The sequence below is a fragment of the Hibiscus syriacus genome, unplaced genomic scaffold, assembly GCF_006381635.1.
Source record: "Hibiscus syriacus cultivar Baekdansim isolate YM2019G1 unplaced genomic scaffold, ASM638163v2 tig00111812_pilon, whole genome shotgun sequence".
Taxonomy (NCBI): Eukaryota; Viridiplantae; Streptophyta; class Magnoliopsida; order Malvales; family Malvaceae; genus Hibiscus; species Hibiscus syriacus.
Genome location: NW_024063187.1, coordinates 2579489 through 2594626, shown reverse-complemented (window position 1 = coordinate 2594626; position 15138 = coordinate 2579489). Strand labels below are relative to the sequence as shown.

Below are 15138 nucleotides of genomic sequence, written 5' to 3'. Positions count from 1 at the left end.
ATGTGTAAATTGTGTTTTATACTTAATATATTTTTGAAACAATTTTCACAAGGTATTTTGAACCAAAATCAAGCCTAAAATCAATTTTTCAGAGTGATGCACCGATGCACCAATTCATGCATCGATGCACCATGAATTAAATTGAACATCGAATGTATTTCATGCATCGATGCACATACCATGCACCAATGCACTGAGGATGTTATGAAAACATCGAATGCATTTGATGCATCGATGCACCAGTCATGCATCGATGCACTCTGGCTATTTTGAAACATCGAATGCACTTGATGCATCGATGCACTCTTAGTGCACCGATGCACTAAGGGTCCAACGGTCAAAATATTTGAATTTTACACTGATGCACGATGCACCATGGGTATGCATCGATGCACTGACGCTCCCAACTGCTTTAATTAATTGTTTTCACACTTAAACGGCTCTATTAACTCCACTAATCATCCCCAACATTCAAAGTGATTCAAGATGTATTTAAACAAGCTTAGAAGCCACTGATCAATAACAAGAAACATCAAGCAACTAGAATCAAGAGAGAATCAAAGAGAAAGCATCAAACCTCAAGTTTGAGCATTTCAAGCCTATTTTTCATTCAATATTCATTTTGCTTTCAAGAACACTTATTGTGCTCAATTGTATTTATTCTTGAGTGTTCTTCCTTTGTTCTAGAATTGTGCAAACATATTTGCCTAGTGAGGTTTTTCTTGTGAGTTTGTAAATTTGTAATCTTCTCTTTGAGAAAATAGTGTTCTCAAGAATTGAGGTATATTCTTGAGGGAGTTGTAAGGTTATCTCTTTGGCCTAAAAAGAAAGAAATTAGTGAATTTTTTGGAAAATCCTTAGTGTGGATAGCTAAGGTAGTGGACGTAGACTTTGGTTGATAAAGTCGAACCACTCTAAATCGTTGTGCAATTACTTTCAATTTTCTGCAAAAGCTTTCACAAAATTTTAATTGCCAATTCACCCCCCTCTTGGCCGATTCCGTCAATCGATTAACTCAACAAAATGATTCTGAATACCTTTTCCGATTTCATAGTGCCTCCGAAAAATGTCTGACTATTATTATATGATCCTGATAAATCAAGTTCTGAATAACTGATGAATCTTTCAACTATCAAACCCTTTTATGGGGATCTAGTTTTTGAATTTAATTAGTTTATAGAAGTTCATGACTCTTTATCTGATAAATAACAATCAACTCCGAATAATATCTGGAACCTCTAGTGTGTTCTGTGATCGTACAAATATTTTCTTTTATTTTAAAAGTATGTCTCTGTTATCTTAAATAAAATCAGACCTCTGATTTCTGTCCCAAACTTTGATATTTTTTTATATCTGATTTTTATTCTGATCTCTGCTCTGATTTCTGATATCTCCATTTACTGACTGAAATTATTTGTATACGGGGTACTCTGGAACTCTAGTTTGACTGAAGACACTGGCAGGTTCAGTCGTTGTTGGTAATTCCTTGTATAGGTTCAACACCAATTGATAATTCCTTATAGACCTAAGGTGACTCTTGGGTGAGCTCCTAGGCCTAATAGGCCTAGTGGTAATACCTTATAGACCCTAAGGCACTCCCTTAGGGATGACACCACTGCTATGTGCTTTTGGGTAAGACCTTATGGACCTGAGGGCACTCCCCTCAGGTGGGAACCTACGCTTCGGCTAGGGTAAGACCTTATGGACCCAAAATGCTCCCATAGGTTGGCTCCTACGCCCCTTTTGGGCATAGGGTAAGTCCTTATGGATGTAGTTCTGGGTAGGATTTAGAGATCGATTGAAGCTCAAGACTCAAGCTCAATTGAAGCTCGATTTTGAGCTCGATTCAAGCTCGATTGTGAGCTCGATTCAAGCTCGATTGTGAGCTCGATTCAAGCTCGACTTAAGCTCGAGGATGGGTTAATATTCTTTTGTTGAAACCCATCCCCTTTTATACATTCGACTTACCCCTTATTCCCTAAGAACCACCGATGTGGGATATAACTCACATAGGAGTTAGGACAGTGAACCTTGTTTCTGGTTCTGGTTTCAGCTCTTTCACTCGGCCGATTTATCTTTGGACTGTGAACCTGTCTTCCCAAATATTACAACAGCAACATCATACTTTACGGACAATTACATGCCTTTCTCGTTGATATTCAACTTCACCCCTCTGGTGCATAATTAGAATGGCTCTTCTTACATGTCAAACATAACCACCATATTACAAATATGATTGAACCGGATGTACATACAACCCGAAAATTGGCATACTCGAATGAATCAGTTTTTAAGTTAACTACTTACAATTGATTCGTTCATCCCCATTCTAGTAAGATCATCGATCAGCCTTCTTTCTGATATGCGATTTCCAATTCCCAGTATTCTCTTTATATGGTTCTCCGCTTGCTATATATGTATTAAATTTTGTTAACATGTGGAAGATCACAAGAGTAGGAGAACAAGTTCAGCAAAAATGTCTACAAACCTTTATCTCATTGGCCATTTCGGGAGATATGTTAATATGCTGGTTTATTCCAGAACGTGCTGCATCCATGGTGGAAACTTTGAAAAGTCTCAAATTACCAAAGTAGGTTAACTTCCTATTTGAATTTAATTCAAGCATTCACGACCTAACATGACTTTCACGAATTGTCGACTACGTTGCACTCGAATCTGTCTTCCCATAAACATCTGCAATCACAAATTATCAGTTTCTTGACTGAAAATACAAAAAAAATAATCTAGAAATTTACAAAATAAGGAACTACCTTCCCTTGGAAAGCAGATAGTGCTGCATCAGCTTCTTTCTTGGATTTGAAATAGACAAAGGCATAGCCGGATGACTTTCTCGGATTATCATGAAATATAACTTCAGCAGAAACAACATTAGCACCCTCAGAGCCCTCACTTCATATGAAAGATTCGCCATGAACAAGTTGATTTTGTCTCTATTTCTTATTTGTTTTTCCATTTTGTCTGTTCTGTTTGGTTGTTGCTGCCACTGCCATATGGTGGCCGACCGTTTAATGTCACGGCAAGTACAGCCGTAAGTTCGCCGACCCTTGTGGACTACTCTCGGTAGCCCCCTCCGTTGTTTTGTTCGAATATTATATTCGAATGGAACTCACTGCCAGGCCAGTTCTCCGACTCGAACCAGAAAAATATATACATACACATTTCTGTCACTGTAAAATTATTTCCTACATTATGAAGTTTGGTATTTGAATTTGAAATCAAGCATCGTGAATTTTGTAGGAAATTTTGAATTAGGAATCAAGTTACAGCCTCTTCCACTTTACCCACGAACTTCAAATCGACTGTTGCAGCTTGTGTTGACTGTGAGTGTTAATTGTCAAATTTTAGTTGGTTGGTCTTGTCGTTAATTTTAGAATAATTTGTTTATTTAAAATATTTTGTATGTTCTAATTCGGGTCGATCCACTGTTCGAGCTGATCGTAATAAAGGTTATTATCGGTCCTTAACTATTAATGAGGTGTGTCTTTTTAATTGGGGCTACATTATTTTATTTGGTTTCTTATTATTTGTTTGGTTGAAATTGATTTGAAACATGAATGTTATGTAAAATTGATTGCCTTAAATACAATTTGGATAAATATTATATATTCCATGTTGGCTTGTCGGATTTTAATGGATATTGTACATTTAGAATATTTGAATTTTTGGGTGATTTGTCGGATTCAGAATATATGTATATATTTAGAATAAATATTTTGAAATATTTAGCTGAAAATATGTTATATTCGGATCAGATCAGATAATTATGCCATTTTGTATGTCATAACTTAAACCCTAACCCCTAACCCTTAACATATAAACCCTAAACATATAAACCTTAAATCATATCACATAAACTCTAAAACTCTGAACTCTAAATCATAAACTATAAACCTTAAATCATATCACATAAACTCTAAAACTCTAAATTCTAAACTTTAAACCTTTAAATTAAACTCTAACCCTAAACCTTAATACCTAAACCTTAAACTATAAACACTAAACTCTAAACCTTAAATCATATTACATAAACTCTAAACTATAAACCCTAAACCTTAAATCATATCACATAAACTCTAAACTCTAAACCTAAACTCTAAACCCTAAACCTTATCACATAATTTGAAGGAATGAGATGGCTTAGTGAAAGGAGAGAGGGTATACTTGTTTTGATATATATTTTTTAAATTATTAATATTTAAATTGAATCATATTTTTTTATTATATTATATTTATTATTAAATAAAAAATTAGTTATGAGGTAAGTACAATATAGTATCTTGATATTAAATGTTCAAACCCTTGATATTTATGATATTTGAACTTGAAACCTCAAAATATAACAACAATTTAAAAAATTAGTTATTACAAATATTATCATTAGAAATATATTAAATATTTGTCATTAGATAAATAATTTTTTTATTAATTTAAAATAAATATAAGAAAGTTTATTCAAAAATAATTTTTAACCATTTTCAATTTAAGAATATTTATTCATCAATAATATATTTTAATAATGTAATTTTAAAAAAATCTAAAATTATAATATAACATTTTTTTCGAGCTGTTCACGAGCTTTTCGAGTCGAGTATCGAGTAGCTCGTTTTGGCTCGTTAAGATCTCGAGTCGAGTTCGAGCTCGAGTCGAGTCCATTCGATCCGAGTATTTATCGAGCCAAGATCGAGTCAATCTCGAGTAGCTCGCGATCTGTCTCGTCTCATTTACAGCCCTAGTTCTGGGGAACTGCATATCGACGTTCGGTTGGAGTGTTTTACTATGGCTTTTGAAAAATATGTTTTAAACTGTTACTATTTTAAAAAGATATGTACATCTTCACTAGTTATGTGGGAACACACTAGATACCCTGTTCTGATATCCTGAATCTAGTCCTTCAAACGTTTACTCTGAATTATAAGCTTCCTGTCTTTTACTACCTGAGGTATCAACGGGGCCTCAACTTAACATAAAAACATGTATACATTGGAATCAACAATTAAATTTTATGGTTTTCCATTTATGTCCTTCAGCATCAACTGGTAGTTCTGTATACTGAGCTTTCCAAAGCTCACTCTGTTACTCACCTTTCAGGTTAAAACGATTAAAATAGTGCAACTATCGACATCAGTAAAAGAGTTTCACTGACGTTGTTTGCGGAGTATGGTGCATGTGTTTAGGGGGCATGTAACTTGTATTTTGTTTTTATATCTAAGTCTGAAATCTGTTTTATTTCTGAATATTGTAATTTTAATTTTGTATTTATAAATTGATTTATGATTTTAATTGTTTTAACAAAAAATTTAATTTTTCTGAGATTTTTACGGTGGGTCACTCTGATGGCCCTAATGTGACACCCCGATCAATCAGGCCACCCGCATCGGTCTGAGGGCCTTACGCTTCTCGTTCTGATAATTGAAACAGTTAGACCTCGAAAATTATAAATTATATAAATTTAATCATAACTAAACTAAAAAAATTTATAAAAAAAAAATTATGAATTAAAAATTCATAAATTTATAATTTTAGAAATAAATTGTGAATTTCTATAATTTTTTCAAAAAAAATTATACTTATTACTTGGAAATGTTAAAAAATTATCAAAAATTAAAATTTATTTATAATTGAGGGATCAAATGAGATTATTTTATTAATTTAATATATCACTTCACTCTAATGACAATTAAAGTTGTTCTATCTATTTTATAAAAAAATAAAGTTCAATATCTATTATATAACTTTTGAAAGTTTAATATCTAAAAAAATTAATTTAACATAATTTAGTGACTATTTAAAGATTTTATCCTACGAAATTAGTGGACTAATCATGAAGCGGGGTTTGAGTTTTTTAACATTTACTTAATAAGGAGAATTTAATTAATGGTATTTTTGGTATGTTACATTAATGACATATTTCGGTATGCAACGTAGACTCATTCATCTATGTTATAATGATTTTGGAAAATCCATATATTTTGCTGTTCTTTACACTAAGAACAATAAACCATTTTCACACCTATTTCAAAATGAATCACTACTTACAATTTACTCCTTTTCTCCTCCCTTTCTATTCTCTTGATTCTTTTTATCTTTATTTAAACAATAAAACATAAAAAAAATTATTCGCAATATCTTTCCTTGCAGATTTAGACCTTAAGCTGTAAACCAAACCTGAAATTCCTGCAGATATAGTCACCATCCACCAATGAGTCCAACTGCAAAAGCCAGCATGAAAGAAAAAAATACCCTTTGAGTTGGTTTACTGGATAGGGATGCACCTGCATCCACTTGGTTCGAAAAAATGGGGCAACTTACTTGGATCCGCACTGCTTTTCAGTGGATTCCTTAAGTGATTCAGAAACAAAGCTACGTTAAACAGACTGATCATTAGTCGAGTCGGAACCATCCTGCGACTCTGCATCGCCATCTATGAAGCATGTCAAATAAAGTGGCAGTGAGGTATGTTTACTTGTATGGAAAAAGAATGACCTCCGATATATGCAGTATAGTTAGGGAAAAGGATTGCCAGAGTACCGAAAAGCGTCTTCACTGACGGCCTCTTTGGTTGGGCGCCCTTCTTCTTCTTCAACTCAGCTACAAAGAGAAAGCAAATGTCATGTTAATTTCCATAGTAGAAAACTTGGCGTACTTTCGAGTTGGTTTGTGTTGGTCATTTGAAAGATTGACCCCAAATGAAACTGTATGGATACTATGTTGCTGTGACAATTCCATATTTCTTTAGGTATTCGGATTGACACTCATGTCATACACATAACCATGGATATTAGACAGCGAACGAGTCTTAGTAACATCCATAAGAAAATGATTGCATTCACATTACCCTGGATCTATTGTGGTAACCATTAAATTCAGTGACGGGGGAAATCTTTAGTTAGAATTACTAAAACAACTATATCATCAGAATAAACAAGTTAAGACGCATTATTCAGACAACCGGATTTCATACAAAGTATTAATAATCATAAGCTTTAGCATCTTGAAATATGCATTGTTGCACATGATTCTGAAACCAATACCATGCTTGCCTACATACATAATTCGATAAATAAAGCGGAGAAAGAAGAATACCCATCCCAGGTACTTGACAATCATTGACAATTTCAAAATTTTTGTATGTGTATCCCACAAAGTTGAGGTCCTTTGAGGAAAGCATCTGCAAAGTAGATGGATAATCAATGAAAAATGGTTGTCATGAATTGCTGAGCCATGTCAGGATTAGAGAGATGAAAATCATGAAATGAATTTTCATGAAAACTCTCGAACTATAATGAAAATAACTCTGACACTCAAACAACACACACACCAAATTAAAAGAATCTTAATATGTTCTATCAGAAAAAAGAATCTTAGAATCAATAAATGGTAAGAGAGAAAAAAGAAAGCAATAAATTTGTCATTAGCTCACACAGACTGAAATGTAAAGGATAAATGACAAAGATGCTAATACAAAATATACTTAAAACTTACTTTCCTCCATGGGCCAGATTTTGATGACGGTTTTCGATCTGGAGTATCATCAGACTGCATGGCGAAAAATAAGCAAACATCATGGATGACATTAAAGTCGCAACACAAACAGCAACATGGGTCCAAAATTTAAGGGATACAAGTACCTCATCAAACTTTTCAAAATTTTGAGTATCTAATTCATCATTAACCTCAGGAATAAATGCAGCATCCATTTGATATATCCTATCCCAGTCTACACCTTGAAACCATGGATGAGCCTAGAGAAGTAAAATGAAGCAAGATAATCTCCTTCATTCAGAAGCAAGTTTTAAGGAACAGATTCAAGAATCTAGAATAGACAGGATACATAAAACAACACCTTAATTTCACCTGCCCCATTCGATCCTAATCTTTGATTGACATTACACAATAGTTTGCTAATCAGATCTTTTGCATCTGGAGATAACATGGCTTCTTCAGGAAACTTCAAATGATTTTTCCAGTTTACAATCTGTGAAAGGAATAAAAATGTAATATTATTAGAAAAATGAAACTTTTTTAAATTCTCCTTTTTCTTCATAAATTCATAGGAAAAAAACTAAGAAAAATAAACAAATGCTTTTATCACTGGATTATGATTTCTTTTCATGTTTCAGCCTCAGCATAACCAGGACCAAATAAATGTTCCTCAAATTTAAGTAGCAGAAATTGGAAACAGAGATAACACGAGCCAGAGCCAGAATCGGAACCAGATGAAGTAACAAATCGAACAAGGAAAAAGCACATAACATTAATTAGTGATATTCTCAGGTTACCTTTCTACAAGTTGCCATTGGATCATCTGAATAAAAAGGTGGATATCCCACAAGCATTTCAAACATAATGGCACCAAGTGACCACCTGTGCAAAATAACTTTCATCCGTCACAACTCACAACAGTCCATAAGATTGCCGGAGCAAGAAACTAAGGCATTATAGACATTGTCGGTAGACAACACTTCATTTTACTGTGTTATGGACAGATGGATGTTAACCTTTCAGAAAGGAGTCATCATCCTAGCCTGAAACTAAACATAATCAATTAAGTTTCTAAATTAAACAGCTATTATTTAAATAGCAGTGTCAAACAAACCCAAACGGATATTGGAATGTGAAACAAAATGGAATTTTACTTCGAAATGATAGCTACTAACCAATCACATTCCATTCCATAACCCTTCTTCAAGAGGACTTCTGGAGCAATATAGTCGGGAGTTCCAACAGTAGAAAAGGCCTGCAAATTCAAGAATTGGACCCAAAAAACATGAATCATCTAACAGCCACTGCTGATTTCTAAGTCTAAAAGACCAAAACAAAGGGTCAGGGTCTTCATTCAGTGATTCCATGAGTGAAAAGATGCATAGATTAGACTATGTTTAATACACCAGATAAAAGTAACATAGCTCAGAGCACCAATGTATATAACTTACAAGCATTCTTCGATTCTTTTGCCAATGCTCTAGTTGCTCTTGCTGTGTTCGTTTTGAAGCTCCTGAGCGTTCTTCAGATTCAGAAATCTCACTAGCGCTGCCTCCTGAAAAATCCTGTTCCTCGAGAGTACTGCAATCCAAAGGTTTACATAGTCCAAAATCTGACAATCTCAAGTGTCCATATCTATCCAGAAGCAAGTTGTCAGGCTTGATATCCCTGCAGCATTTAGACTCCAAAGGTTAACCTTTCGCAAGAGAAATCATCTAGACTGTTCGATTTATCTATAGACTAACCTATGAATATAATTGTGCACATGGATAGACTCGATAGCCAAAACTGTTTCTGCAACATAGAATCTAGCCTCGTCATCAGTCAATATATCCTTTCTCATAAGTAACGTCATCATATCTCCACCAGGTAGATATTCCATTATAAGATAAAGGAACTCATCATCCTGGAAAGAAAAGTAGAGCTTGACAATACAATTGCTGTCAACTTCAGCAAGCAGGTTCCTTTCAGCTTTCACATGCTCAACCTGAAATACGATTGAAACCACCCAAATGAGTAGTATACATAACCACGACACCACCATTTGGCCAGAATAAATAATACCTGGCCTCTTCGAAGCATTTCTGATTTCGTAAGCTTCTTCATGGCATATACTTGGCCTGATGTCTTTTCCCTACAAATTCTAACCTGCACCAAAAAATAAAATAAAAAGAAGAAATCAAAAGGTTAGTTTTAATCAGACAACAAGGAAACTGAGTAGTCTATAGAATTAGTGCTCCTTGCACAAGGACAAAGTAGATGATGATCTATTAGAGTTGACATTATATAGAAGTGTACCTCTCCAAACGCACCCTTGCCAATTATAGTTAATAATTCAAAGTCATCAACACCCATTTTATGCCTCTGAAGGCGCATGTACTCAGTTTCCTTTTTCTCCAAGAACTTCAGTAAGTTGTTTTGATCTTCTTCAGAGACATCAGCATCCGCCAACTTCTTTTCCAGGACCATTCGTCTATTAATTAGAATATGAGTTTCTTTAATATAGAAGATAATAATCTACTAAAATTTGAAAAATATTATAACAAAATACACAATGTCATAATATCTGTATAAAATCTGCAATAAATTTTTATCTGTCCTGAAAGGCTGAAATCAGTTCGCCAAACAAATATTCCAAATATCATAAGAATTTTGTGATAAAATTATTAGATCAATTAAAAAGATGATAAGATGTCAAAATATGTTTATAACCGATTGAGATGGTGATAATGTAACCACGAATGCAATTTAAATTTCTAGTCTCTACTAATAACAATAATTTACTCGGATTTCACAATATATTTGCGAATTATATAAGAAAACGGAAGATACTCTAGGCAAAATTAAGCATAAGATTAGGAAGCCGTACCGCTCTTTTCTGTCTTGGAGATTCTTCATTTGCTCCTTGTAATGATTCTCAATGTACTGCTTGGCAGCGGAAACTTTTTGTTTGGTGACATTGGAGAGAGCTTCTTCGTCCAACTCGGCACCTTGATTCCCCTCCTCCTCCTCCTCCTCCTCCTCCGCCGCCTCCACTGCCGGACTTCTTCTTAGACGAAGACTTATTCTTATCCCTTGGCTGTAACTTCGAAAGCCAACTCCTCGACGTATTTCCTTTTCCTTTTCCATTTTATCTAATCAAAAATCAAATTTCAAACCTCAATCAAATTCCCCCCGCAGTCTGCATTTCAATACTAAATAGGAAATTGACCAAAAAAAAGGAAAAAATAAACGCAATTGGAAAATTTTAAGGGAAAAATAAACAGATATCTGAACTTTTTGAAATGATGAGAAAATGGAAAAGTAAAGCCAGCAAAAGAAATTCATGCTACTGCGTGGTTTTCGTTAAGACAATATGATCCGCGAAAAGCTCTCCCAGCAATTTCGAATCGTTTTCCTTTCAAATATTTTGGGTCAAATACAAAAGTAGTCATTTATCGTTATAGGGTGCCTTTTGTTAAGTCTCCGATTATGAAAATTTACAAATAGCCATCTATTTTAAAAAAATAATAAATTAGTCTTCTTCCATTAATTTTTTAACTGGATATGCCGTAAAAATTATTAAATTTTTTAGATTTTATTTAAATCTTTTAATTTTAAAAAATTAATTTTAATTTTTAATATCCTACTAATTTAATCCTTAAAGGATATTATAGAGATATATTATGTGGTGATCATTTTGATATAATTTATTTCATTTTTTATATTAAGATTTGGACTTCCGAATTTATTTACAAAATCTAATACATCATCTTATTAAATCAAATGATTAATGATAATAATCTATCACACTTTAAAAATAGAATTTCTTCATGATTTACTCCTTTTACTTTGTACGTTACCACCATAAAAATGGAAAAGCACTACAAAAATTTTATTAAGCTAATATGATTATTGTGGACATTCATTTTCGTCCAGATTTTTTTATTTTTTATTTATTTTATATATATATATATATATATATATTTGTAAATGATTTTTAAAATTTATATATAATATATAGTTTTGAAAACAATTTTTGAAAATGTATATATTATATAGTTTTGAAAATCATTTTGAAAACTTATATAATATATGGTTTTTTAAAAACATTTTGAAAATATATATAATATATAGTTTTTAAAACATTTTGAAAACTTATATAATATATAGTTTTTAAAAATTTTGAATATATATATATATATATATATTATATAATTTTCAAAAACATTTTGAAAACTATATAATATATAGTTTTGAAAACTTTTTAAAATTTTAGATAATAGATAGTTTTACTTTTTGATTATTATTATTATTATTATTTATTTTATTTATTTTATTAATTTATTTTATTTTATTGTGGTCCAGGTCCAATAATGAGTCAATATTCTGGTCTAACAGGAAATCCAACCGGGTCAGCCTAATCCAGTAGACCCGGATTGGGAGGGCCTGACCCAACCCAAAATCCCGAACTATGGTTACACGTTTTAGCAGGGGCGTCGCCAGAAGAGGAATCTCCATGTGCCAACAGGTTGGCCGAAATGTCGGCCAAAAACCCAGGACTAAACCATCCTGGGGTTCTCGATCAACCCACAACCGTACATCCCGTCCCGTTCGGGACCCAAAACAGCCAAAACCGAGGCTATAAAAAGCCCTCGGTGAGGCCAAACGGAGGACATCAACAACGATCAGGCAACCAACAGAGGAAAACAGAACCAAACAAACCAATATCGCAAACAACACAACACCACAACAACCACACTATAGAGTCATCAAGCAAAAAACCCCGAAAAATCTAATAGAAACATAGACAAAAACCAAGCAAAAATCGAAAAGCATTCGAATATTCCTGAAAGGATATCACAAAAAGCCAGGAGCTTTCGAAGAACAGTCGCCGAAAATCGAAAGGGTCATTGGAAGCATCGAGTTTTCGAAGGTAAATGTCTAGATCTAAAACGTTTGGGTAAGATTTAGGTTAAGTGATGTTTAGATTCAGCTTTAGGGGAGTCCGATGATTATTTTGGGGTGTTTTTAAGTCATCGGCCTTCGCCGGCGGTAACCAAAATTACCAGTGTATGACGGCCGACATCTCTCTGGCGAAGGAGTTTAGAGAGAGAAGAAAAAATAGGAAAATGAAGGGGAATGGCCATTTAGGGCCGGATTTGGGGTATTTATATCCCTCCCCAAACGATGCCGTTTTGGGGAGGGACCTTCTGTGTATTTTCACTCATGGGTAAATTATGTTTTAGGTCCTATATCTTTGAAAGTTTATATTTCAACCACTTAATGAACTTTTACCTTATTTTATTTTGAGCATTAATGTTTCATTACTTATATTTTAGTCATGTTTTCTACTTGTTATGTGATTAATGTGAATATTTGATTTTAAATTTTTGGCCACGATATTTATAAATGTTATAATTTGGTCACTGATTTAGTGTTTTATATATTTTTGTGGATGTTCAAATTTGGGCTATGACATTTGTAAATATATCATTTTAGCCACTGTTATTTTAATTTTTTTTCATTTTGATATTTTTATGTATTTATTTTTCGGTGTTTTTTTTGTTAATATTTATTTTCTTAACATTTTCTATTTTTATTTTTTATTTCAAAATTTGACCTTTTTTATTTTTTATTTTATTTCGTTTTTATTATTTTATTATTTTTCTTTTTACTAAATTTTATTTATTTTATTATTATTATATTAATATGTTTTCTTTTTTTCATATTTATTTTTATTTTTCAATCTAACAATATTCTTGACTTTTTAGGGAAATTTTTAATCAATCGAATGTAAGTAATTAAAATCGGGTTTTAAATTTTAATTTTCGCAATTAAGACAACCGACAAATTAATTGGTACCCAAAGGGCAGTACAAGGGTGCTAATCCTTCCTTGACTGTAACCGACTCCCGAACCCAACACATTTCTGGTAAAATGCAGATCAGGTAAGATGGTGTTCGATCAGCCCAAATATTTTTTTAAATAATTGGTGGCGACTCTAACCCACTTATTCAAATCGAAGTCCAATTTCGGACCCAAACGAAAGACTGTCGCGACAATTACAAGTAGTATTTGTTATAAATATATTTTCAATCTCTCTGTTGTAATCGCTGTGCTAGAACCTATAATCTTTAGAAATAACAACAATTCCTTTAACCATTGAGATTAGCTTGTGAAAAGAATAGTACTAGAAAAATGTCCTTTAAAACAGAAGATAAGTAATTTGAGGGGAGATGACATTAGCAGTAGTAGGACTTCAAACGAAGAAATAAGAGAAAAAGAAGTCAGGAAATTGAAGAAATAACATGACTCTCCTAATATGATTGATAAGTTTATTATTAATTTTATCTTCGTTTAAAATTTAATCCTTCGATTTTGTTTTTTATTTGTTTCGTCTTCGGTGTTTTGTATCACCAAATTCGAAGTTTTTAAAAATATTATTTCTTGATAAGAGGATTATATATTCTATAAGTTTCTTCCGTCTCATGTATAGTTATTGTTGACTTCAGTTTTATTACCGTTTAACTTGTTTTGCAAAATTTACTCCTAATTTTTATTACTTTTATTTTAGTTTCTACTCATGAGTTTAGAGTAAATTTACAAACTCATCGATCGATATTTGATACAAATGTTTAACTCTTCAACTGCAATGATCACGTAGTTAAATTTTCATGTCAGTCATCGTAAAATTCTTTCTATCACTCCAATCTCATTGAGAGTTTTATTATTTTTCTTTATTTCGTTTACTATGACTTTCACAAGACTAACGTAATCATTGATGTTTTCTCTGTGTGTTTGTGTTTTTTTAATATTTCAAATTTAATTATAAGTAATTTTTAATGTGTCTTTTTAGCTTTTTGGCACATTGAAATAATTTTTATAGAATCTTTAGTATGAATCTAGTACGAACCAAGTGCGGTAAAGGAATTGTTTTTATAGAATCTTTGCTTCCAAATTTTTAATAGATAATTTTAAATTTGTCTACTCCTTGAAAATTAAAACAATGTCACCCTATTGTCTTTATTGCGAGATTCATTCAGTGTTAATGTCCAGTTCAGATCGTAATCAAATTTTTAACAAAAAATGATAAGTTTGAACATATGAAGAGTCATGCAACTACTTTGTAACTTTCAATAATCAGAGGACTCGACAAAATAACACCTTATAATCAAATGAGTACTTTATAACTTTTAGAAGTTGAGGACTCAACAAAGTAACGTATTATAGTTGGGATCATCTATGTGTTTTACCCTTTTTTTATAAATTTTATGTAAAAAAATATTTAAAATAAAATTAACATTTTTTAATATTGACACAACTTTAAAAATAATTAGTATCTCTTAAAATAAACTAACACTGCACAATTGAGTTCAATTAATTCCTACTTTATCATTTTTGACAGATCCAATGTAACATATGGAAACCTTGCATGATTTAATTTTCGAAAATATTTACTTTTCAATTTACATATAACCTCCACTATTACTTTATTGGTCTCAAAATTGGTACCATCTGAACAAATACTTGTGTGGATCATGGACCAAGATACCTTTATTTGACACCCAAATTTTTTTTATTTAGAAAAACACCTTTCTTGATATTTTATATAAAAATATTAAAAACGTTGGCATTATTTTAAAAAATATCAACA

At 32.3% G+C, this 15138-nt stretch overlaps 1 protein-coding gene across 1 annotated transcript; it reads right to left on the bottom strand.

The window, feature by feature from the left end:
• Window positions 1-6076: 6076 nt before the first annotated feature.
• Window positions 6077-10846, bottom strand: LOC120171210 (serine/threonine-protein kinase tricornered-like). The gene is made up of 14 exons (XM_039178958.1): window positions 10373-10846; window positions 9802-9976; window positions 9568-9651; window positions 9249-9490; window positions 8955-9171; window positions 8679-8758; window positions 8301-8385; window positions 7865-7996; window positions 7650-7763; window positions 7504-7557; window positions 7105-7189; window positions 6550-6609; window positions 6331-6442; window positions 6077-6230 (listed from the first exon to the last, which is right to left on the bottom strand). Exons 1-13 carry the CDS (start codon window positions 10630-10632, stop codon window positions 6387-6389), a joined length of 1644 nt encoding a protein of 547 aa, XP_039034889.1. The 5' UTR covers window positions 10633-10846; the 3' UTR covers window positions 6077-6230; window positions 6331-6386.
• Between the last annotated feature and the right edge of the window lie 4292 nt (window positions 10847-15138).

What these genes read in the sequence shown, in the direction of transcription:
- LOC120171210 (XM_039178958.1), bottom strand. Translation starts at nt 10,632, where the DNA reads ATGGAAAAGGAAAAGGAAATACGTCGAGGAGTTGGCTTTCGAAGTTAC. An exon ending in CTCCAAGACAGAAAAGAGCG is followed by an intron (nt 9,977 to 10,372) that starts GTACGGCTTCCT and finishes TCTAATTAATAG; the next exon opens with ACGAATGGTCCTGGAAAAGA. An exon ending in GTCAGTGAAGACGCTTTTCG is followed by an intron (nt 6,443 to 6,549) that starts GTACTCTGGCAA and finishes CATGCTTCATAG; the next exon opens with ATGGCGATGCAGAGTCGCAG.